The 26,428-nt window shown below is 38.8% G+C and overlaps 1 protein-coding gene across 4 annotated transcripts in view; it reads right to left on the bottom strand.

Moving 5' to 3' along the window:
- ARHGEF6 (Rac/Cdc42 guanine nucleotide exchange factor 6) overlaps positions 1–26,428 on the bottom strand; it is a 131,541-nt gene that overhangs the window by 54,605 nt on the left and 50,508 nt on the right. For all 4 annotated transcript variants that reach the window (XM_045583483.1, XM_036443454.2, XM_045583482.1 and 1 more), the window contains one exon: positions 11,751–11,821. In XM_045583483.1, the coding sequence (XP_045439439.1) occupies positions 11,751–11,821 (71 nt within the window). The remainder of the gene's footprint in view (positions 1–11,750; positions 11,822–26,428) is intronic.

Here is a 26,428-nt window from a genome sequence, read left to right as displayed (position 1 = left end):
AAAGTGGTATGTGAGCTGAAACCGGTTTGGCTCAGTGGTAGAGCGTTGGTCTGTGACTGGGGGATCCCAGGTTCGATTCCGGTCAAGGGCATGTGCATTGGTTGCGGGCACATCTCTGGTGAGGGGTGTGCAAGAGGCAGCTGGTCGATGTTTCTCTCTCATCGACATTTCTGACCCTCTCTCCCTCTCCCTTCCTCTCTGTAGAAGAATCAATAAAATATATTTAAATAAAAGTGGTATGTGGGAGGGAGAAACCAAGAGGGCAGCATAGGTAAACACCTAAACTGCTGCCTCGCACAACAATTTCAAAACTACAACTAAAAGACAAAACGTCTATTACCCAGAACCATGGGAAAGCTGGCTGAGTGGAAGTTCTACAACTACAAGGAAAAAGAAAAGAACATTGAGATGTGCACAAGCACTGAAAAGCTGAGGTACAAAGACTGGCAGTGGGCGACTGAGTAAACTGCTTTTTTCAACCTGATCAGGGGGACAAGCTCCCGATTACTCTGAACTCCAGTTTCTGGGGGGACACGGTGGACCCAAACTCCTACAGGGAGAAGCTGGACTGTCTGCCATCAGGTAGGAAAGTGAGGGTGACTTTTTTGAAGAGGTGCACCCAGCAATCATTGTTTACTGTGCTGGGGCGTGGGACATGGGGACTTGGAAACACGGAGATGTAGAGATGGCTGATTGGCAGCCGTCACTGTTTTCCACGCCCTCGCCTAATGACTCCCTGAGACCCCACCCCACACAGTCTATAAACCCACCCAAGCTCCATGCAGTGGCTTTTGCACATAAATGGCCTGCCTTATTGCAGCTTAACCTAACAAATGGGAGCTCTGGTCAGACAGCTCCAAAACCTCCATACCTCAAGCAAAGAGGAGAAAACTGTAGTTCTTGCTGTAGCTCCTGCTGGGTGGCTTTAGACAGTAGCTGACATGCACCCCATTGGAGATCCAGACGCATGTGTAACTAGTGGTCAGTGTGAGACAACACCAGATTTCAACTACTCACACCATAAGTGACACATTCAAGAGGCAGACTCAGTGAGCACCAAAGCCCCACAAAAACAAGTCCTACCCCATAAGTGTGTCTCCAGCACAGCAGCTCTTTCATTATAGACACAGCAGGTCTTCACAGCCAATTGGCCTGGAGGTCAATTCCTCTCAGTGACACCAACAACAATCTAGAGTCAACTACAACAAGGCTGTACTCCCAGTTACCTGAGGTGCACAAGAGTGTCCACCTCAGGTAACTGGGAGGTCAAACCACTAGGCCATATAGGACACCTAGCACACAAAGCCACTCTACCAACTCAGAGAAGCAGCAAAAATGCGGAGACAAAGAAACATATCACAAATGAAAGAAATAGAGGAAAACAAACAACTGGATATAGAGTTCAAAACCACAGTTATAAGGTTTTTCAAGAACTTCTTAGAAAAGGCTGATAAATTCAATGAGACCCTCAAGAATACGAAAAAGGACCAACTAGAAATTAAACATACACTGACTGAAATAAAAAAATATTATACAGAGACCCAATAGCAGACTAGAGGAACGCAAGCATCAAGTCAAAGATTTGAAATACAAAGAAGCAAAAAACACTCAACCAGGAAAGCACAAAAAAAAAAAAGAATCCAAAAATTTGAAGATAGTGTAAGGAGCCTCTGGGACAACCTCAAGCGTACCAACATCGGAATTATGGGGGTGCCAGAAGAAGAGAGACAGCAAGATACTGAAAACCTATTTGAAGAAATAATGACTGAAAACTTCCCCCACCTGGTGAAAGAAATAGACTTACAAGTCCAGGAAGCGCAGAGAAACCCAAACAAAAGGAATCAAAAAAGGACCACACCAAAACACATCATAATTAAAATGCCAAGGGCAAAAGACAAAGAGAGAATATTAAAAGCACCAAGAGAAAAACAGTTAATTACCTACAAAGAAGCACCCATATGATTGTCAGCTGATTTCTCAACAGAAACTATGCAGGCCAGATAGGAGTGGCAAGAAATATTCAAAGTGATGAATAGCAAAAACCTATAACCAAGATTACTCTACCCAGCAAAGCTATCATTCAGAATTGAAGGTCAGATAAAGAGCTTCACAGACAAGAAAAAGCGAAAGTAGTTCATCACCACCAAATCAGTATTATATGAAATGCTGAAAGATATTCTTTAAGAAGATGAAGAAGAAGATGAAAAGGTTAAAGATAAAAATTATGAACAACAAATACATATCTATCAACAAGTGAATCTAAAAATCAAGTGAATTAAAAATCTAATAAACAGAATAAACTGGTGAATATAATAGAATCAGGGGCATAGAATGGGAGTGGATTGGTAATTCTCAGGGGGAAAAGGATGTGGGGGTATAAGAAGATACTGGACAAAAATTGTATACCTATGGATGAGGTCAGTGGGGGGGGAGAGATAAGGGCAGAAGATAGGTTGGGAACTGAGTGAAGTGGGGGGGGGGGGAGGAGAAATAATTGTAATAATCTGAAAAATAAAGATCTATTAAATTTTTAAAAAGTGGTATGTATATTATATGTCAATAAAGCTGCTATTTTAAAAAATCAAATTTCTTATGTCAATAAAATATTCTGTTCATTTCTGACTTCAAGTCTTTATACATTATCATGTACCCCTAACTCAAATTTGTCTGTCTTTATAGCTCTCTGCCCAACTGTGCTGTTGTTCACTGCAATACCTCAAGTAATTACTTACACTCATGTATTCATATTTATATTCTTAGAAATGGAAAGAACTGCACTAGAATTCAATGGTACCATATTATACTAAGCAAAATGTAAATCTGACATCCATATTGCTTTATTAACAATATTTATTTTTCTATATTATTTGTATAGGTGGGAAAGCTGGTGACATACTTTATCACTTTTATTCAGGAAGGAATCAAGTTATCTAATCATCTCCTTTTGTTCACATTTTTCTAAAAAGCCTGTGTTTGATTGTCCAGCCAGTGGTTGAGCATTGACCTATGAACCAGGAGGTGATGGTTTGATTCCCAGTCAGGGCACATGCCTGGGTTTCAAGCTCAGTCCCCAGTGTGTGTGTGGGGGGGGTTGGGGAGGGCAGAAGGCAGCAGATCAATGATTTGCTTTTATCATTGATGTTTCTATCTTTCTTTCTCTCCCTTCCTCTCTGAAATAAACAAAAATATATTAAATAAATAAATAAATGAATTAATGAATAAAAAGACCATGTTTGGTAATGAGCCATCCACATGCTTCCTCTCCTTTTAAGCACTGCTGTCTATAACTGTCACACTACCAAAATTATAATCTCTGTTTTAAAAAGAAAAGCAAAATAAAAAAAACAAACTAAATTATCTTTGCCTGAAGGGAATTTTTAAATTAGAAAAATTTCAGATATTATTTACATCATAAAAATGTGATTTGTATATAGTAATAACTAGGTATGGTGTCAGGTGGGTACTAGACTTATCAAGATGGTCACATCATAAGGCATATAAATGTCTAATTACTAAGTTATTCACCTGAAAGTAATATAGTATTGCATGCCAACTGTAATTGAAAATTTAAAAATCATATTGACATACTTAAAAATGTAATTTTTAAAACAATTAAACAACTTTGTAATTTGTAAAATAATATGATACCTTAATTCCATGGTTGCTATAATTCAACCTCCCTCTCCCCATTGAAACAGCTTTATCATTTTAACTTCCTTTAAAATTCTATTATCTGTGGCTCCTTTATTTATTTCTTTTTTTAATCTTAGTGTCCTGGTGCATGAATTCATGCACATTGAAAGTAAATTAATTAGAAGAAATATCTTAATATTGCTACTTGCATCTTGCGAATGAAAAGAAAATAGGATTCTACCCAGTCTCCTATCTACCTACTCCAGGAATTCTGTGAGGATAAAATGAGATGAGGCATGGGAAAACACTTCACAAATACTTGTTAAACTGTAAAATTTTTGCACCTGGCTATAAAGCAATTGGGTTCCTGAGTTGAAGAAACTCCAAGGATGCTAGTTGCTAGGGAGAGGAAGCCAGGTGTTGCTATGTGACATCATTACCTAGTGCCCACAGCCACTGTTTCCAGGCTGGGCTGGGCTGTGAGCCACATTTTGAGCCATGGGGTCTTGGCTGCAATTTGGTGGGATGTCGCTTTAAGGTGGTGGTGGGGCCTGTGTCCCACTTGGGGGAAGCTGAGTGTTGGTTTCTTTCTTAAATCAAAAAGCCAGGTCCATGGTGCCATTAATTTTTAAATGGTCAGTGTGTGTCATGGCAGCTATTTGTGGTCAGTGTGAGTCATAGCTGTGGGTTGGATGGACAGACACTTAGCCTTTTATATACATAGATAGATTACAGTTGACATTCAATCTTATTTGTATTAGTTTGAGGTGTACTATCTGGGGCTCTTGTAAAAGAAATCACTAAGACTTTGCAAGAAAGGTACAAACTGTCCTATTCCAGTGGGTTTACTTGCTTGGTGAGGCAGCACACTTTTGAGGAGTTTGATCTCTGTTGAAACCACTAGCATGGGTCACACAGAAGGCAAAGGTGAGGTATTCAAGGAGATATGTCCTGTGCCTTTGAGTGAGTTCTGGAGCGTTAAACAGAACCTATACATTGAATTCATACTGTTACCAGATTTGAGGGTGGCTGAATGATGAATTTATAAAACTAAATTGATAAGGGTAATTAATGATTCCTTCATTAAATAATGCAAAAAAAGTTTTGAATGGCAATGCATTAAACAATACTGTTCATTCTTTGGTTTGAGAGGTAGACATGCTCATCAGGGTGAATGTTTGGGATTCTTTCCCAAATTTGCTTGGACATTTATTGCTTTCCTCAATCTCAAAAGACCAACTGATTAACTTCTGATACTGGTTCTTTATTTTTCAAACCACAGGGCATCTACTGTAAAAGGATAAAAAGGGAAGCAGACAGAGAAGGCTATGTGCTCCAAAACAGAAGGCCTCAGTGGTGAGTCAGAAGACAAGGAGTTTGGCAGGCCAACCAACTTCAGAGCAGTACAATTTGATCAAAATGAAATCCATTCAAATTTACTAAAATAGACCATGTCCAGACGTTGCCTTTGCTTCCCTGACTCTGTCCTCACAAGGAAAACCGAGTAGAGTATCCTTTTGTTCAATTAACCTTTGACTAAATTCAGAACAAATTAGATGGTGAAAATCCATAGAAAAAGAGGTGAAGGACTTTTGTACCTCAATCCTAGGCTATTGATTTTACACTAAAATATATTTCCTACATTTTCTGGAAAGTCTTTGGAGTTCATTTTTTTATAACTCTGAGAGAAACAGTCATATAAGAATAAAGACATTTTTTATGGGGCTAATATATAAAAACAAAGGCTGAAGATAGAGATATGAAAACTATGATGGCCCCAGGAAAACTTAAATCAAATAAAAAACATCATATTATAGGATTTATAAGAATGAGTTAATGTCGGTAACATCTTATAAGACTGAAAAAAGCAATATATTAATATATTGTACTTACGTTATATCTGACTTATATTCCAGTAGAACCACCCATTTACATTCAAATGCAGTTATTGACTTCATAGCTTCAAATCCTTGGCTCTCACAAAACAGGCAGCATTATCCCCCATTATTGACAGACAGACTCTACAAAATACTATCATCTCTTCTTTCTACTTCCATCCCTCAGATGAAAGAGATGTATGGAAGAATAAGACAGGAAATTGGTAGATAAGAACAAAGAGAGAACATGGCTAAGAAATAAATGGATAGATATGTGAGGTAGTTTAGGCTGTTGGATTTTTAAAAAGTGGATGCACAGAGGATTTTCAGGGCAGTGAAAATACTCTGTATGATACTATAATGATAGATACATGTCTTTATACATTTGTTCAAAACATATAGAATGTGCAACACCAAGAGTGAACCCTAATGTAAACTATGCACTCTGGGTGATAATGATGTTTCAATGTAGAGTTTTCATTTGTAACAAATGCACCACTCTGGTGGGAGATGCTTATAGTGGGGGAGGCTGTGCATGTGTGTTGGCAGGAGGCATATGAAAAATCTCTGTACCTTCCACTTAATTTTGGTGTTAACCTAAAACTGCTCTAAAGAATATAAAGTATTTTAAAAAAGGGGGGGGGCTGATAAACACTAAAAAGGTAGGGAAAATTCTGGGCAGAAGCAAGTGGGTAGATAAATGAGTGAGAGAAAATGGGGATAAGCAGAATGTGGGTGGCAAAAGCAAGGATTCCAGGTTTCCTGGGATTTTTATATGATTGGCATGCCATAGACTTCTTCCCACCATTCCAATTTCATATAGGTTCTGTGAGAGATACCCTTAGGCATCTGTCACAAGTTATAACACAGTAGAAGAAAGTAAGAAAAAATAAATAATACTAGTAATTATTGATTATATTTTTCTTGCTGGATGTAGGGAAATATCACCTCTAATTCTTCAGACAGATGCTCATTTCCAGAGTTGATTATTAGTCTGTGAGTCCAGCCTATTTGTGGCAGCACAAAAAATAGCAATCTTAAAGTGAGCTACACTAGTTGCAATGAATAAAGAATTCCACCTTCAGAGGGACATCTGGATGGGGGAGAAATTGATTGTAGTCTACACTATGAACTGTAGGGATGGATTATAGGCATGTACATTCCTGCCTAGGTGAATCTGCTCATATAGTTCCCCTTGCCTGAATTCTCTTTCAGCTTATCTTTGCTCATTTGTCTTCTGACACACCTAGAATCCTATCTCTTCTATGCAATCTATCCCTTTATTGGTTCTCAAACTTTAATTCAGTGAACATCCAAATCACCTGGGGTGAGGGAAGGATGAGAAAGAGGCTGAGGGAGTTGTTAAAATGCCTTTTCCTGGGATCTGTGGCCAGAGATTCTGATGTAGCAAGTGTGGTGCGGGGCCCAGAGTTCTACAGTTTTAACAAGCTCTCAGGGGCTTCTGATGCAAAGGATCCCCAACCACATTTGGAGAAACTCATTTTAGGACCTTCTATAAATTTACATCATTCTCTGCCACATGGCTTGTGCTATCATGTTTGTACTGTCTTTCCAATAAGATTATGGGTGCAAGAGCTAAGTGCTGCATACAAACTAAGCCTGACAACTAATACAGATTCCTTTTTCTATCCTTTATTTTTTTCAGTTTTGTTGAGATATAATTGACAAAGAAAAATGTATATACTTAATATATATAATTGATGCTTTAATATATGTATGCATTGTAAAATGATTACAATTAAGCTAATTAACACACCCATCACCTCACATAGTTACCATTTTCTTTTGTTGTTGTTCTTTATTTTTTAATCCTTCCTGGCGTATAATATCAAGTTAAAATGGGCAAAAAAAGGACAGTGAGGAGAACATAATTAGGAAAATAATTACTAAAAAAAAACAATGCTTTTTTTTTTTCCAATGTTGAGAGAAGTTTAACAAGTTACATTGAATTTTGAGGACAATGAAAGAATCAAGGTCAGTGACAGCAAAAGCCTCCACTGGCCTGCCATGTCCCTAAAGGATGCTAAACTCTCATTCAAAATAATGAGCCAGGAGTGACGAAACCTCAGTCAAACACATTAAAGATGCCTCATTGCAGATGCTAGTATGAACTGGGTGCCTAAAGCCATTTGATCACACTGAAGAATTTAACATTTAAAATTGATGTGCCACCATAATCACTCCAAGGCCTGAATGAGCTTGAAATATATGGATAATTTCTTGGAAACTTGAAAAGAGGGGAAGAATGTCTGAACACTTGCAAATTCTAAGAGTTCTCTATCCTGTCCAAGTTTATTGGATGTGATGGTTAATCTTAAGTATCAACTTGACTGGTTCACAAGGTGTCCAGATCAATCATTATTTCTGGGTGTGTCTGTGAGGGTCTTTCCAGATGAGATGAATCAATAGACTAAAAAAAGCAAATTGTCTTGCTTGCGTGTGTGTGCATCATCTAATCTGTTGAGAGCCTGAATAGAACAAAAAGGTGGACGAAGGCAGAATACACTCTCTGTCTGACTGCTTCAGTTGGGATATCACTCTTCTGTTCTCAGAAAGGAACTATTGGTTCTGATGCTTTTCAGGCCTTTGGACATCTTTCCAGGGTCTCTAGCTTGCAGATGACAGATCGTGGGACTTCTCAGTCACCATAGTTGTGTAAGCCAATTCCTTATAGTAAATCATTGGTTCTGTTTTCTGGAGAACCCTCACTAATAATACACAGGACCAAAGTAAAGGGAACATGTGGACCTTCAAGGACTCACTGAATGAAAGAGTCTAAGAAAATGTTTGGTCAGAGAAGTATTATCAGGGTGTGACAATAGAGAAATCTCCATAGGCCCAAGCCAGTTGCTTAGTTGGTTAGAGCATTGTCCTAATATGTCTAGGTTGCAGATTTAATCTCTAGTCAGTGTACATACAAGAAGCAACCAACATGAATGCATAAATAAGTAAAACAACAAATTGTGCTCTCTCTCTCTCTCTCTCTCTCTCTCTCTCTCTCTCTCTCTCTCTCTCTCTCTCTCCCTCTTTCTCTCAAAAGTCAATTTTTATTTTTTAAATATATTTGTTGATTTCATAGATGAAGGGAGATGGAGAGAGAGATAGAAACATCAATGATGAGAGATAATCATTGATTGGCTGACTCCTGCATAACCCTTACTATGGATCGAGCCTGCAACCCAGGCATGTGCCCTTGACCGGAACTGAACTTGGGACCCTTCAGTCCCTGAGCCCACACTCTATCCACTGAGCCAAACTGGTCAGGGCTCAAAAGCCAATTTTTAAGAATCTCCATAAAGGAGAAATAATAATTTAGAAAAATGCATTGTTCCACTTGACCAGTGTAGCTTCAGTTCCCATTTTTATTTATAAATATGTATATATCTATATACATACATATATCCCAGGCTGGATATATGCACATGAGTACACACATACCCTACTTCAAAGAAAATTTGGCATGAGATTCACCAATATGTTAATACTAGTAGTGACTATGAGTTGTGGAATTACAAGTGATATTTATTTTCTTCTTTATTTTTATTTATTTATTTATTTATTTATTTATTTATTTATTTATTTTGTGTGTGTGTGTGTGTGTGTGTGTGTGTGTGTGTGTGTTTAGTTATATGATGTTATGGAATCAGAAAAAAAAAACTGTCCTATCTGTTTTTAAAAAATAGATGAAAAAATCCTTCACTGGTGTTCTTATAGAACTACCAAACAGAAAATATTTACAATTAATGACTCTTAGAAGGAAGAAGAGTTCATATAACATCATATAGGAACAATTTGCATGCAGGTAAACTTGATTTTCCAGGTTTCCAAATACTATGGGAGAGCTAGAATTTTTTTTATTTGTCTAAGCCAATCAACACAGATTGGGAGGGTGATCAGAACACTCAGAATATATTTTTAATTAATTGCCTCTAAAATTTTGCTTAAATATTCAAACCAAAAGAAATGTGGATAAAAAACAATAACCAACCAAAATCCCTTCATATACCTATCTAGTTGCAACATTATATCTAACTGGTCTCCACAATTCAGGAATATTTATAAGAAAGATCTACAGTTCTTTCACAGGCCATCATGAGCCCCCCAAGGCATTCTATTTTCTTTATTATGCTTTGGTTTTGAGACAAAATCTATCAAAGTTAAAAAAAAAACATACAGGAGTGGTAAAAATTAGGTTTAAGTTGTATGTGAAACACAGTTTATTCTTGTATTAATTACTGTATTTTCCATATGAACTGTAAACCTACTTTTGCCCACCCTATATATATTTTTTGATCTAACAATTTAACTTCTGTGAATTTAACCTACAAATCTTTATATACTTTGCCAAGTTACACATAGAAGATGTTTACTGCTTAATTGTTTATAGTAGCAAGTAACTAGAAACAACATACATGGACTCCAGTAGGAGGTACATGATAAAAATAGACTTTGTATATGTAAGATTTACATAAGGCCCATAAGAATCACAGAGGTGTAGGAGAAACCAAGATGGTGGCATAGGTAAATACCAAAACTGCTGCCTCACACAACAATATCAAAATTACAACTAAAAGACAAAACGAACACCATCCAGAAACATAGGAAAGCTAGCTGAGTGGAAATTCTACAACTAGAAGGAAAGAGGAAAGCACATTGAGACTCAGAGGAGCTGCAAAAGGCTGAGGTATGAAGACAGGCACTGGGAGAGGATGAGTGTGCAGCTCACTTTCTAAAGTAGGAGGGAGATGGAAGCTCCCAAATACACTGAACAATTGTAATAATCTGAACAATAAAGATTTATTAAATAAAAAAAAGAAAGAGCCGAAACCGGTTTGGCTCAGTGGTGGAGCGTCGGTTTGCGGACTGAAGGGTCCCAGGTTCGATTCCGGTCAAGGGCATGTACATTGGTTGTGGGCACATCCCCGGTAGGGGATGTGCAAGAGGCAGCTGGTAGATGTTTCTCTCTCATCGACGTTTCTAGCTCTCTATCCCTCTCTCTTCCTCTCTGTAAAAAATCAATAAGATATATTTTAAAAAAATAAAGAAAGAATCACAGAGGTTAGTCTGCCTTGGATAATCCCAACAATATAATAAATTGTAGAATCAACAGAGGCAGAGAGAGAGATAAAGCAAAACTATGGATGATATCCTCCAAATAACAGGGAAAATAAGCTATGGTAACATGTTTATCCACCATTTGAATGTGCCTTTCTTTAAAAATTAAATCATTGAGAATCACCTAGAAGCTAAAAGAAGTAGTCATAGTGGAAGGAATAAGGGAGCCTAGCTCTGTTGGGTAATACATTTTAACCTCAGAAATATAAGAGAAAAAATAGTGACAAAATTGTCCTCGATGTTATGAAGTTCTGTCTTGATTTTTCATACCAGCTACTGCTGATATCATTTATGGAGCAAATTCACTGAAGAGTGAAATTTATTTTTTTTTAAACCAAATGTATAGAGATGTTTTAAAACTGTTCATCCATGCATAAAATGAAAGGAATATGCAGTACAAACACACATAGAACACATAGAAAAGTGAAACTGTATTTCAGCAGGGCAGGAGTGTGGAGGAACAATGTGGCTACCAGTCAGGGACTGAGCCAAATCAGGAAAGGAGACATGAAGGAAAGCAGAGAGAATATTAAGGAAAGGATATTATTTCTTTCTCAAACAGGAACTTATTTTGAGTATTGCACTTGCCCTATCTATACCTAATATATTTTGACATAATTGTGTTCAAGCCAGAACCATTTAATTCCTCCTTCTGTGCCAAAGGACAACCTTCCTTTTGGGTTCTCCTCAAGAACAAAGTTGATAATATTTCAGAGGAATATCATAATTAATTGATTGATTTATTTTAAAATGAAACCACAGTATGTAATCACTAAAAACTTACTACATGAGAGGAACTTGATAATTCACCTTCTAAATATCTGGTAAGGCTATTTAGTGACAAAATTGGCTACCTAACTGCTGAATTTCCCCATTATGTCTGTACTTTCTCTTTCACTATAGTTTAATAGGCTACAAATAAACTTCTAGGCATATATAAAAGGCCTATAAATACAAGAGCTCTATTGTAATGTAGCTGATATTATACCCTTGTTAGCAACTTTATCTAGTCTTCCATTTGTTTCAGCTCAAAACATCAATGATTCAACAACTGAAAAGTTTCCATATAGTCAAGAAAATTTTGTTCATCATCTGATCACTCACCACGGAATAATAATTCTTGGTAAGTGGTGTAGTTTCAAATCCTTTGATAGCCTTGGGGGAGAGAGGTCTTTCTGTGAAAAAAAATTAATTATGTTAATATCATACAAGTATAAGATGAAAATTTTATAACATGGGCCAACTAAAATATCATGAATATTATCAAGTGGAAAGATCAATGGAAATGTACATTCCTAAACAAGAAACCATAATTTTACCAAACTACATATGGTCAAAGTTAAATCTTCTTGTTCAGGTCCATCAATTTCTAAGGAGGAGAATAACCCAAGGAGTTAAGGTCTAGCTACTTAATGCCAGGATGGGGGCAAGAACTTCACTCCCAGCTTCAGTTTGTTCCATTCAACTTATCAAAACAGATAAATAAGCTGAGACCGGTTTGGCTCAATGGATAGAGCGTCGGCTTGGGGACTGAAGGGTCCCGGGTTCAATTCCAGTCAAGGGCATGTACCTTGGTTGCGGGCATATCCCCAGTAGGGGGTGTGCAAGAGGCAGCTGATCGATGACTCTCTCTCATCGATGTTTCTGGCTCTCTGTCTCTCTCTCTCTCTCTGTACAAAATCAATAAGATATATTAAAAATAATAAAATAAAATAAAATATATTTTTTTAAAAAAACAGATAAATAAGCAAGGCCAATGCTAACCAAATGCATATTTGTAACTTGCAACTTACAATTTAAGTATAACATAAATACTAAGAACCATAATTTCTTAGGGCTATCTACTGTGCCAAAAACAAAATAATTAGAATATATATAATACACTAAAAACGAGCAGAAAAGTCTTTTCTTTTACGATACGTATCATTTTAATATTAATACATTATGCTGTAAAATGCTGCCTTTTTTTTTTTACAAAGTTAATTTTACCTATTAAACTCATAAGAGACATTCTAGTAACTTTTTTCTTTAGAAAAGTAGTTAATAAAAATACAAGACATGGATGATAAATGTTTAACAGTCACTACATACTATCTTTCCTACCCTCATTTTCTCCTTTGCTTCATTGTGTTTCATATTCTACTTTTATCTTGCTACATTGTATGCAGTTTTAACCTCTTTCTGAAGTATGAGGAATTATCAATAACAAAATAATATAACATCAAATCTTAATTTTTCTTTTTTAAAAATTATATTTTCTAGTTTTAAATCTATTACATATCCACCCTAAAAATGCAAAACATAGAAAAATTTTTAAAAAGAAAAACAACGGTTGGCCCATCACCCACAGTAAGAATTTGAAGTGTCTTCTCAAATGTACACACATACAAATGGATCTTTCTTACTTTTCCTACAGTTTTCCTATAAATATATATTTATAATTCTACCACTATAACATTATTTCATGGATTATTTCCCTTTTAACCTTTATTTCTAATTATTACTATATTTAAAATATCCCTTATGTTTATTTGACTCATAACAGCTTTTATTTTTTTAATAAATCTTTATTGTTCATATTATTACAAATGTTCCTCATTTCCCCCTCCTCCATTGCTCCCCTCCACCAAGTTCCCACCCCACCCTCTGCCCTTTCCCCACCCCCCATTGTCCTCATCCATAGGTGCACAGTTTATGTTCAGTCTCTTCCCACAACCCCCTCTCCCCTTTTACCCGAGAATCCCTTCCATACTTCTGATTCTATTATATTCACCAGTTAATATTATTCATCAGATTTTTTTTAATTCCCTTGGTTTTTAGATTCACTTGTTGATAGTTATGTATTTGTTGTTCATAGTTTTTATCTTTATTTACTTTCTCTTCCGAAAGAACCCCCTTCAGCAATTCATGTAATTCTGGTTTGGTGGTAATGAACTCCTTTAGCTTTTTTTTTATTATTATTAGTGAAGCTCTTTATCTGGCCTTCGATTCTGAGTGATAGCTTTGCTGGGTAGATTATTTTTGGCTGTAGGTTCTTGCTATTCATCACTTTGAATATTTCTTGCCATTCCCGTCTGGCCTGCATGGTTTCTGTTGAGAAATCAGCTGACAATCGTATGGGTGCTCCTTTATAGGTGCTGCTTTTCTCTTGCTGCTTTTAATATTCTCTCTTTGTCTTTTGCTCTTGGAATTTTAATTATGATTTGTCTTGGTGTGGTCTTCTTTGGATTCCTTTTGTTTGGAGTTCTGTGTGCTTCCTGGACTTGTAAGTCTAATTCTTTCACCAGGAGGGGGAAGTTTTCTGTCACTATTTCTTTCAATATGTTTTCGATATCTTGCTCTCTCTCATCTTCTGGGACCCCCATAATTCTAATGTTGGTTTGCTTGAAGTTGTCCCAGAGGTTTCTTACATTATCTTCAACTTTCTGGATTCTCTTGTCTTCTTGCTTCTGCGGAGGAGTGTCTTCTGGCTCTTTATGTTCCACATCTTTGACCTGATTCTTGCAATCTTCCATTCTGTTTTTAGGACTCTGTATAATATCTTTTATTTCAGACAATGTATTCTTTATTTCTTGTTGATCCCTTATTATTTCTTGTTGATCCCTTATTATTTCTAGTTGATCCCTTTTTATATCCTGATAGGTCTTATCGGTCTTTTCTAGGAAATTCTTGAAAAACCTTATAAGTGTGGTTTTGAACTCTATATCCAGTCGCTTTTTGTCCTCCATTTCTTTTGTTTGTGATCTGTTTCCTTGTCTTGGCATTTTCACAGATTCCTTGAGTTGGTAGCCTTAAAAGTCTCTGTGTTCAGCTTGGATGGGGTGGAGTTTCAGGGTGGAGCCTTCAGCCTTGGCTTCCGTCAGCCACGCCTTATGCGGCTCCTGAGTCTAGTGTTCCTCAGGGTCCTTTGGTACTCGCTGCAAGCACCTCTGAGAGAAAGGTGCCCTCGAGTTTCGCCTGCTACCAAGCAGTCTAGGCTCTCCCCAATGAGCCCAGAACTGGGGTTCAGTTCAGTTGGAAGTAGGGTTGGAAGTGGGGTTCAGAGCAGTCTGGAACTTTTGTCTCCTTCCCGCCAGGGCAATCCTGCGGCACAGTCAACCGTCTGTTCTCTGTGCATAATGTGCGCGCATCTGGGACCTCCTTTCGCCACTCCCCTGAGCTTCCACTGTACAGCCCAGGCTCCTTCTGTATGAGCCTGGGTCCCCAGGGTCTGGCCTAGAACTGGGGATCAGTGCTGTTGGGTCTGGGGTTCAGCACAGTTTGGAGCTTTTATCTCCTTCCCACTAGGGAACGCCAGCCAGGCACTCAGCCTCCCCCTCCTCTCCTGCTCCGTCCTCTCCGCGTGCGCAACGTGTCTCCGTACCTTAGGCTTTTACAGCTCCTCCGCTCTTCCTTCTGGTTTTCTCTTTCTTTCTAGTGATAGAATTTCCAGTCAGTTGACTTTCCTGTAGTTCTGGGTAATGTCCATTTTGTATTTTAGTTGTATTTTATTGAAATTGTTGTGTGCTGCTGCGGTTAGGTGTTTACCTGTGCAGCCATCTTGGATCCTCTTCTCTGACTCATAACAGCTTTTAAAACATTTTTTTTTACTTCTACAACAACCCTGTCAGGCAGAAATGATCTTATTTTGCAGAGGTCACTAAGGTTCAGAAAGGTGGTGTCAGCTGCCTAATGGTATGAATCTGAAAAATGGCAAAACTAAGACTAAAAGTGCAAGTGTGTCTTGATAAGGGGCTATGCTTCTAACCAATATGAGGTCCTGAAATAAAATTATTGAAGGTTTAAATTGATGGGTAATGGTTCCTACTGGAATTCAGAAGGACCATCAGTTTGACCTGGAATGGTCAGAGAATATCTTGCTGGGCAGAGGACCCGTGATCTTTCTCTGGAAGGTGGCTAAAATTCAAACAAGCATAGAAGACAGTAAGGAGTTTTGTAGTCAGGGAAGATTCCAGAAGCACAGCTATAGTAATGACAATGCTCAAGGCAGAACTGTTCCTGTGATGGAGAACTGCACGGTTGTGCCAGGCTGAGCAGAGTGGAAACAGTAAAAAGGCAATGATGAAGGCCAATTCGATCATTTCCCAGTGATGACAAATGGGGTATGGCCAGTTTGGGGAAAGTATATGGAATTTCAAGATCTGCCTGGACCCATTTGGTGGCTTCACAATGCTTTACTGGGTGAACCTGAGCAATGTGGAACCATCTTGCCTATTACTTGAGATTATAAGTAGCAGAGACAGTACTCAAACCCAAGTATTGCATTGCCAAATCTGGTGTTCTTTCCAATACACATGGTTTTGTTCTCTTAGATGTTTGTTCTCTTAAATTGACCATTACCAAATTATTTTAGTTTTGTATTGGGCAAATTTTCTACAACATAGCTCTACAACATAGCTCTAATGCTTCTACTTAGAATTTAGTTGTTCTGTGGAAATAAAATGTAAATTAGTCTTGATAAAAATAAAATTTTCTAGCCTGCCCAGCATGGCTCAGTGGTTGAGTGTCAACCTATAAACCAGGAGATCACAGTTCAATTCCTGGTCAGGACACATGCCAGAATTGTTGGATCCATCCCCAGTGTAGGGCATGCAGGAGGCAGCCAATCAATGATTCTCTCTCATCATTGATGTTTCTATCTCTCGCTCCCTTTCCCTTCCTCTCTAAAATCAATCAAAAATATATATTTAAAAATAAATAAAACTTTCTAACAATAACAGCAAGATGTAGTCACCTTTCAAAAGCAAGGCCAAAGGAAAGGGTAAACAGTAATTAGAGCCTGTCAAGACATGGAAGAGGAAAGGAAAGGCCATAGGAATGGGTCTTTGTAATTGAAACAAAATGTTAACTAAGTGGTTTAGAATTGAGAATCATGACTTAAAAAGAAAGAAGTGGCTGCCATGGAGATTACTAGGTGGATTAACATGATGTAAAAGAGCTGGTGCTTTGATAGGTCAATAAAATTGTCAAACCTCTAGCAAGACTGATAGAAAAAAAGGTGAGAAAACACAAATTACCAATATGAGGGATGAAACAGGAGATATTTATAACTACAGTCCCTAGAGATATAAAAAATATAATAAAAGAGTACTATGAAAAACTCTACACACATAAATCTGATAATTAGAATGTAGTGAATCAATTCCTCAGAAAATAAAAACTATCTGAACACACCCAAATGAAGGAGACAATTTGAATAGCTTTATAACTATTAAGGAAATTGAATTTGTAAATTTAAAACTCTGATTTAAAAAAAGAAAAGTCCATGCCATACCCTCTCACCAGAGAATTCTATCAAATGTCAAGAAGAAGCAATACAAATTCTTCACAATCTATCATATAAAATAAAAGAATATCACTTTCCAAATCATTTTATAAAGTCACTCTTATAGAGAAACAAAAAATAGCACAAAAAAAAATCATCAGGCCAACATTCTTCATGAATATCTTAGCAAAGTATCCTATCTAATAATTAGGGAATATGCTAATTGACTATCACGCCCTCAAAGATGGCAGTGCCCATAGCCACCAGATGGTGGCGCCCAGTCCCCTCAGCCCCACTGGAGTGGCAGACATGCAGCAAGGCCTGCCTTCAAAGTCCCCCAGTCCTCTCAGCCCCCCCCCCCCCAGCCGCACAGGGCTAGCCTGAAGCACAGGCAAGCCTCAGATGTTGGCTGCCCAGCCACCCAGGGACACCTGAGGCTCAGGTAACCAGGGCCACCTGAGGCTTGCACTACCGGCAGTGGCAGCAGCAGAGGTGTGATGGGGCATCACCTTCCCCTGATCACTAGGTTGCCTCCCGCCCCTGAGGGCTCTCAGACTGTGAGAGGGGGAAGGCCGGTCTGAGGGACGCCCCCCTCCAGTGTATGAATTTTCATGCACTGAGACTCTAGTGAAGAAATATAATTCAGCAATATTTTAAAAATTGTATACTATGTAATTCATTCCAGGGATGAAAGGTTGGTTAAATATTCAAGAATCAATCAGTGTAACCCACAATAATAATCTAAACAGAAAAATCATATGATAATGATACATGAAAAACTGAACACCCTTCAAGAAAATAAGACTTCTAGTCCTGGCTGGTGTGACTCAAGGGGTAGAGTGTCACCTGGGTTCGTTTTCCTTAGTGACCACATACCTGCATTGCAGGTTTGAGTCCCAGTCCCTGTTGGGGCGTGTGTAGGAGGCAACTAATCAATGTGTCTCTCTGGTGTCAATCTCTCCCCCTCTCTCCCTCCTTCCCCTCTTGCTTCCTTCCATTCTCTCTAAAAATCAATGGAAAAATGTGTCCTCTGGTGAGGATTAACAAAACAGATAAAGAAAAAAACTTCCAGAAAAGAATAGGAATAAACATCAACTTTTGCAACTCAATAAAGAGCATTTATGGATCAAACTGGCAACAATCTGATGCACAGGATGATGCCCAACCGAGTGACACCAGCCAGAGCTTATCAATGCTTTCTAAGAGACTATAAGTGGGTTAGCCTTTTTTTCCTGCAGGGAAGAAAAGCAGGTGGAGAAGAGGAAAGATGGCGACTGGCAGGAAGGTAGGGAGGGAGAGTGTGAGAGAGTAAGGGAGTGATAGAGGTGTGTGGATGTGTGTGGGTGTGAGTGTGAGTGAAATAAGGACAGTTAGACCTTGTAGTCCTTCAGGGGTTGCTAATTTGGGCAGTCTTAGACAGCAAAGCCCTGCTGGTGCCACAGACACTCTGGGGAGGACACCAGCAGCACAGAGACCACCCCATCTTGAAGAACAGAACTGCTTGAAACTAGAATCCTAGCCTTGCCAACACCTAGTCTGGTTTCAGAAGCAAACCAGGACCCTACAACCACTCTGGTAAAAGACCTGCAATCACTATTGCAGACCCAGGGACACCAAGACTCCAGGCACCAGAGCTGCAGATTTCTGTGAGTCACAAAGCCAATCTCTTCCCTACTGCCCCAGTGGCAGCGACATAGAAACTACCAGACCCCAGCTGTACAATAAGGCTTTCTGCACACACAAAGCATTAGCGACTCTGCCTGATGTTGAGCCTTGGTGTCAGACACAAGAAATTTGTTTCCTGCGATTCGTCTCCATTCCTAGGCAGAAAGACTGAATTAATTTGAGCTTGGCTTCTCATCCTTAGGGAGGTAGTTTTCTGTGACCAGATACCGTGCCCACGCAGGACAGGGAGACAGCACTGAACATGAGCCTGGACTTGCGAACTCAAGGAATTTGTTTCCCACAATTTGCCTCCATATCCCAGGCAGGGAGACTGAGCTGAATTCGAACTTAGCTGCTTATCCTCAGGGAGGTTGTTTTCTGCAACCAGATCCCACACACACGCAGGGCAGGGAGACAGCCCTGAATTTGAGCCTGGAGTTGAGAACTCGGGGATTTTGTTTCCCACGACTAGTTTCTACACCCAGGCAGGGAGGCAGTCCTGAATTTAAGCATAGGCACACTACCTAGTTTTCTGAGACCAGACACTGCGCCAGCACAGGGAGACAGCGTTGAATTTGAGCCTGGGTGCATGGACACGGGGAGATTGTTTTCCACAGTACACATTTGCATGACCAGATTCCACACACACACTAAGTGGCAGTACCACCTAACTTTGATTCAGGGCAAGCACACACAGAAGGCTGTTTATCACAGGGGAGAAGTAGATTTCCTGCCAACACACTGTGACTGAGCAACCCAGTCTGCCAAGCAGATTGGGAACGCTGAATCTCCATGCAAGAGTCAGCAATGAGCACCAGTGACTAGACTCTGTTTCTCATTGTGTGTGCCTGGGATCCCTGATCCCCAGTAAATTCACACTATAGAGCCAGTGACTCCAATTCTTGGAGCATATGCACACAGGGACCCTGATTCTCAGTGCAAAGTAGCACCAAGCAACAGAGACTCTGATACTCGATAGTCAGCCTGGACACAGGGATCCTCTGACTTCTGACACACAATAGGGAACTTTGATTTTTGGCACACGCCAGTGGGTTCTCTGTTTCAGTGTAGCACAGGCCACACTAAGTCCCTGATTCTAGGTATACACATGAGGCCACACTAAGCCTGTGACTCTGACTCAAGGTGAGCGTGGCTCTCAACAACCCACAGCAACCACATATGTCTTCGTGTCAGAGCTATTCAGTGACACTTGGCGGGTGCAAATCTCCCACTGCACATGTCACAGGCCCTGCAACTTGACATTTGAACCTTCTAGTGATAGTCAGAATGGGGAGACAACAAAGCAATTCCCAGAGGAAAGAAAAGGAGGATCCCCAAGAAAGGAAATAAGTGAAACGGAAGCATGAAACATGACAGAAAAAGAATTCAGAGTAATGATCATACAGTTCATACACTGATGGATGAGAAAATCAACAACCTATGCAAAAATCAGAAAGAAATGAAAAATAATATAGCTACAATCCAAAACACCATGGAAAGCTTCAACAGTAGACTAGAAAAAGCAGAGGACCGAATTAGTGAATTAGAAGATTAGGTACGAAAACAAGCCCAATCTGAACAGCAACTAGAGAAAAAAATTAAAAAGCAGGAGGAGAGCCTAAGGGAACTTTGGGGTGATGCAAAATAAAATAACATACGTATAATAGGGCTGCCAGAAGGACAAGATGAGCAGCAAGAATTGGAAAATTTATTTGAAGAAATAATGACAGAAAACTTCCCTGATATGGGGAAGAAAAAAGTTACACAAGTGCAGAAAGTCCTGAGCAAGATCAATCCCAAAGACCCACACCAGACATGTCATAATTACAATGGTAAATGTTAACAACAAAGAAAGAATCTTAAAGGCAGCAAGAGAGAGACGGAGAGTTACCTACAAAGGATCGCCCATCAAATTATCAAATGATTTTTCAACAAAAACACATGAAGCTAGAAGGGAATGGAAGTAGATATACAAAGTGATGCAACGCAAGGGTCTGAATCCAAGAATACTCTGTCCAGCAAGACTATTAATCAAAATTGAAGAAGAAATCAGGAGCTTCACAGAAAAATAAAAAAATAAAATACTAAGGGAGTTTATCACTACCAAGCCAGCAATGCAATAAATGCTAAAGGAAATGCTGTAAAAAGAAGAAACAAAAAGGTAAGAAGGAACACAGCCTTAAAAAAATAGAAATGGCTACAAACAAGTAACTTTCAATAATAACTTTAAATGTAAATAAACTAAATGCTTCAATCAAAAGACATCAAGTGGCTAACTGGATAAAAAATAATGACCCATATATATGCTGCCTATAAGAGACCCACCTCAGAACAAGGGACTCACACAGACTGATGATGAGGGAATGAAAAAGTATCTTCCAGGCAAATGGAAAGGAAAAAAAACTTGGATAGCAGTATTTATATCTGACAAAATAGACCTCAAAGTGAAGGCCATAACAAGAGATAAGGAAGGCCACTTCATAATACTAAAAGGATCAATACAACCAAGAAGTATAACCCTTATAAACATATATCCACTCAATGCAGGAGCACCAAAATACATTTTTTAAAACAACTCCTGGAATATATCAAGGGAGAGATTGACAACAATACAATCATAATATGGGATTTTAATACACCACTGACATCACTGGATAAATCCTCTAGACAAAAAATCTGCAAAGAACCATCAATCCTAAATGACTCACTAGATCAGATGGAGTTAATTGACATCTTCAGAACATTTCACCCAAAGCCACAGAATATACATTCTTCTCAAGTGCACATGGGACATTTTAAAAAATAGATCACATATTGGGTCACAAGCAAAGTCTCCCCAAATTAAAGAACATTGAAATCATATCAAGCATTTTCTCAGACCACAATGGCATAATATTATAAATAAACTACAATAAAAAACAATCCAAAACACTCGAACACTTGGAAGCTTAATAGCATGTGATTAAATATTGATTGGGTTACCAATGAAATCAAAAGAGTAATTAAAAACATTCTGGAAACTAATGACAATAAAAACACCACAAGCCAAAACCTATGGGACACAATGAAAGCAGTCACGAGAGGCAAGATTATAGCTCTACAGGCCTAACTCAAAAAAAAAAAAAAAAAAAAAAAAAAAGGTAGTAAATCATCTAATGCTACAACTCAAAGAATTAAAAGAGAGCAACAAGAAAATCCCAGAGTGAGCAGAAGGAAAGAGATAATAAATATTAGAGCAGAAATAATTGACATAGAGACCAAAAAATCAATACAAAAGATCAACTAAACCAAGAGCTGGATCTTTGAAAGAATCAACAAGATTGATGAACTTCTAGCCAGGCTCACCAAGAAGCAAAGAGAGAAGACTCAAATAAACAAAATAAGAAATGAAAGAGGTGAAATAACAACAGACCCCACAGAAATACTAAGGATTATTTTAAAAAATATATTATGAACAACTCTATTTCAACAAAGTGGACAACCTGGAGGAAATGGACATATTCCTAGAAAAATTAACTTAACTAAGGAAGTAAAAGACCTAATGCGGAAAATTACACGACACTGAAAAAGAGATAGAGGAAGATGTAAACAGATGGAAGAACATACTATGTTCATGGATTGGTAGAATCAACATCATTAAAATGTCTATACTACCTAAAGCAATCTATAGATTCAATGCACTCTCCATTAAAATACCAACTGCATATTTCACTGACCTAGAAAGAACTCTACAAAAATTCATCTGGAATACAAAAAGACCCTGACTAGCCACAGTAATCCTAAGAAAGAAGAACAAAGTAGGAGGGATCTCCATACCAGATTTCAAGCTGTATTACAAAGCCACTGTTCTCAAAAGAGCCTGGTACTTGCACAAGAACAGACTTATAGGTCAATGAAATAGAATAGAGAACCCAGAAATTGACCCAAATCACTATGCTCAATTAGTATTTGACAAGGAGGCATGAACATACAATGGAATCAAGACAGTCTCTTTAATAAATGGTGTTGGGAAAATTGGATAGATACATGCAAAAAATAAATAAATAAAACTAGATCACCAACTTACACCATACACAAAAATAAACTCAAATGGATACAGGACTTAAACATAAGACGGGAAACCATAAAAATACTAGAGGAATCCACAGGCAGAGAAATCTCAGACATATGCAGAAAGAACTTCTTCACTAATACTGCTCCTATGGCAACGGAAGCTAACGAGAAAATAAACAAATAGGACTACATCAAAATAAAAAGCTATTTACAGCAAAAGAAACCATCAACAAAACAACAAGAAAGCCTACTGTATGGGAGAACATATTTGCAAATGTTATCACTGATAAAGGTTTAATCTCCAACATCTATAGACAGCTTATACAACTTAATAAAAGGAAGATAAATGACCCAATTAAAAAATGGGCAATGGACCTAAATAGAATCTTCTCAAAAGAAGACCGAAGGAAGGCCAAGAGGCACATGGAAACATGTGTAAAGTCACTAATTATCCGAGAGATGCAAATCAAAACAATAATGCGGTACCATCTCACACCTGTCAGAATGGCCAACATCACCAAATCAACAAACGACAAGTGTTGGCGAGGTTGCGGAGAAAAAAGAACCCTCGTGGACTGCTGGTGGGAATGAAGACTGGTTCAAGAACTGTGGAGAACAGTATGGAGCTTCCTCAAAAAACTGAAAATTGAACTCCCATTCGACCCAGTAATCCCACTCCTAGGAATATATCCCAAGAAGCTAGAAACACCAATCAGAAAGGATATATGCACCCCTATATTCACAGCAGCATAATTTACAATAGCTAGGATTTTTGAAACAGCCTAAGTGCCCATCAGCAGATGATTGGATCCAAAAACTATGGTACATCTACACAATGGAATATTATGCTGCCATAAAAAAGAAGAAATTGTCATCATTTGCAGCAACCTGGATGGAATTGGAGAACATCATGCTGAGTGAAATAAGCCAGTCAATGAAAGAGAAACACCACATGACCTCACTTATTTATGGATGATAAAGAACATTACAAACTGAAGAACCAAAAGATAGATATAGAGACAGTAAAGCAACAAGCAGACTGTCAAATTACAGTGGGGAGGTTAGGGAGATCTGGGGGAGATAAGAAATCAACTGAAGGACTTATATACATGCATATAAGTACAACCAATGGACACAAAACTCTGGGGAGGGGAGCATGTATGGGAGGGGGGGCAATGGTATATGTACAAAGATAATAATTTAATTTTAAAACAATTAAAAAATAATAAAAAACAAAAAAATAAACATATCATGTTATGGTCTATTAAAAAAATCAATAAACAAAAAGTGCTGGCAAGTATTTGGAGAAAAAGGAAACTGCTGGTGGGAATACTGACTGGTGCAGCCACTGTGGAGAACAGTATGGAGTTTCCTCTAAAAACTAAAAATGGAACTCCCATTTGACCCAGTAATCCCACTCCTGGGAATATACCCTAAGAAACTAAAAACACCAATCAGAAAGGATATATGCAACTCTATGTTCATAGCAGCACAATTTACAATAGCTAAGATTTGGAAACAGCTTAGGTGCCATTCAGCAGATGACTAGATCAGAAAACTATGGTACATCTACACAATGGAATACTATGCTGCCATAAAAAAAAAGGAATTCTTACCATTTGCAGCAACCTGGATGGAACTGGAGAACATTTGGTAAGGGAAATAAGCCAGGCAATGAAAGAAAAATACCATAAGATCTCACTCATTTATGGATAATAAAGAACATTATAAACTGATGAACAAAAAAAAATAGATACAGAGGCAGTAAAGCATCAAACAGACTGTCAAATTACAGTGGGAAGTTTAGGGAGAGGTGGGGGAAATAAGAGATCAACCGAAGGACTTGTATGCATGCATATAAGCATAACCAATGGATGCAAAACACTGGGGGGTGAGGGCATGTACGGGAGTGGAGTAGGGGAACAATGGTAAGATATGTACACATATAATACCTTAATAAAGGAGGATCCAAGATGGCTGCACAGGTAAACACCTAACCTCAGCTGCACACAATTTCAATAAAATACAACTAAATTACAAAATGGACATTACCAAGAACTACAGGAAAGTCGACTGACTGGAAATTCTACAATGAGAAGAAAAGAGAAAACCAGAAGGAAAATCAGAGGAGCTATAAAAGCCTAAGGTACAGAGACACGTTGTGCGCATGGAGAGGACGGAGCAGGAGAGGAGGGGGAGGCTGAGTGCCTGGCTGGCGTTCCCTAGTGGGAAGGAGATAAAAGCTCTGAACTGTGCTGAACCCAAACCCAACAGCACTGAACCCCTCATACAGAGGTAGCCTGGGCTGTAAGGCGGAATATCAGGGGAGCGGTGAAAGGCAGAGCCCCAGAGGAGCACACATTGTGTGCAGAGGACGGACTGTTGACTCTGCTGCTAGATTGCCCTAGTGGGAAGGAGACAAAAGCTCTGGACTGTGCTGATCCCCAGTTCCAACTGCTCTGAAGCCCAGTTCTAGGCCAGACCCCGGGGACCCAGGCCCATACAGAGGGAGCCTGGGCTGTAAAAGGGAAACCCCGGGGGAGAGGCGAAAGGAGGTCCCAGAGGCGCACACATTATGCACAGAGAACAGACGGTTGACTGTGCCGCAGGATTGCCCTGGCGGGAAGGAGACAAAAGCTCCAGACTGCTCTGAACCCCACTTCCAACCCTACTTCCAACTGAACTGAACCCCAGTTCCGGGCTCATTGGGGAGAGCCTAGACTGCTTGGTAGCAGGCGAAACTCGAGGGCACCTTTCTCTCAGAGGTGCTTGCAGCGAGTACCAAAGGACCCTGAGGAACACTAGACTCAGGAGCCGCATAAGGCGTGGCTGACGGAAGCCAAGGCTGAAGGCTCCACCCTGAAACTCCACCCTATCCAAGCTGAACACAGAGACTTTTAAGGCTACCAACTCAGGGAATCTGCGAAAATGCCAAGACAAGGAAACAGATCACAAACGAAAGAAATGGAGGACAAAAAGCGACTGGATATAGAGTTCAAAACCACACTTATAAGGTTTTTCAAGAATTTCCTAGAGCCGAAACCGGTTTGGCTCAATGGATAGAGCGTCGGCTTGGGGACTGAGAGGTCCCGGGTTCGATTCCAGTCAAGGGCATGTACCTTGGTTGCGGGCATATCCCCGGTAGGGGGTTGCAAGAGGCAGCTGATCGATGACTCTCTCTCATCAATGTTTCTAGCTCTCTATCTCTCTCCCTTCCTCTCTATACAAAATCAATAAAAATATATTTTAAAAAAAGAAAAAGAAAAAGAAAAAAGAAATACTATTTAAAAAAAAAAAAAAACTTTCCTTTCTCTCAAAAAAAAAAAAAAAAAAGAATTTCCTAGAAAAGTCCGATAAGACCTATGAGGATATGAAAAGGGATCAACTAGAAATAATAAGGGATCAACAAGAAATAATAAGGGATCAACAAGAAATAAAGAATACATTGTCTGAAATAAAAGATATTATACAGAGTCCTAAAAACAGAATGGAAGATCGCAAGAATCAGGTCAAAGATGTGGAACATAAAGAGCCAGAAGACACTCCTCTGCAGAAGCAAGAAGACAAGAGAATCCAGAAAGTTGAAGATAATGTAAGAAACCTCTGGGACAACTTCAAGCAAACCAACATTAGAATTATGGGGGTCCCAGAAGATGAGAGAGAGCAAGATAGTGAAAACATACTGAAAGAAATAGTGACAGAAAACTTCCCCCTCCTGGTGAAAGAATTAGACTTACAAGTCCAGGAAGCTCACAGAAGTCCAAACAAAAGGAATCCAAAGAAGACCACACCAAGACAA

This window comes from Pipistrellus kuhlii, unplaced genomic scaffold, assembly GCF_014108245.1.
Source record: "Pipistrellus kuhlii isolate mPipKuh1 unplaced genomic scaffold, mPipKuh1.p scaffold_m20_p_19, whole genome shotgun sequence".
Lineage (NCBI taxonomy): Eukaryota > Metazoa > Chordata > Mammalia > Chiroptera > Vespertilionidae > Pipistrellus > Pipistrellus kuhlii.
This window is presented reverse-complemented; position numbering and strand designations above follow the sequence as displayed.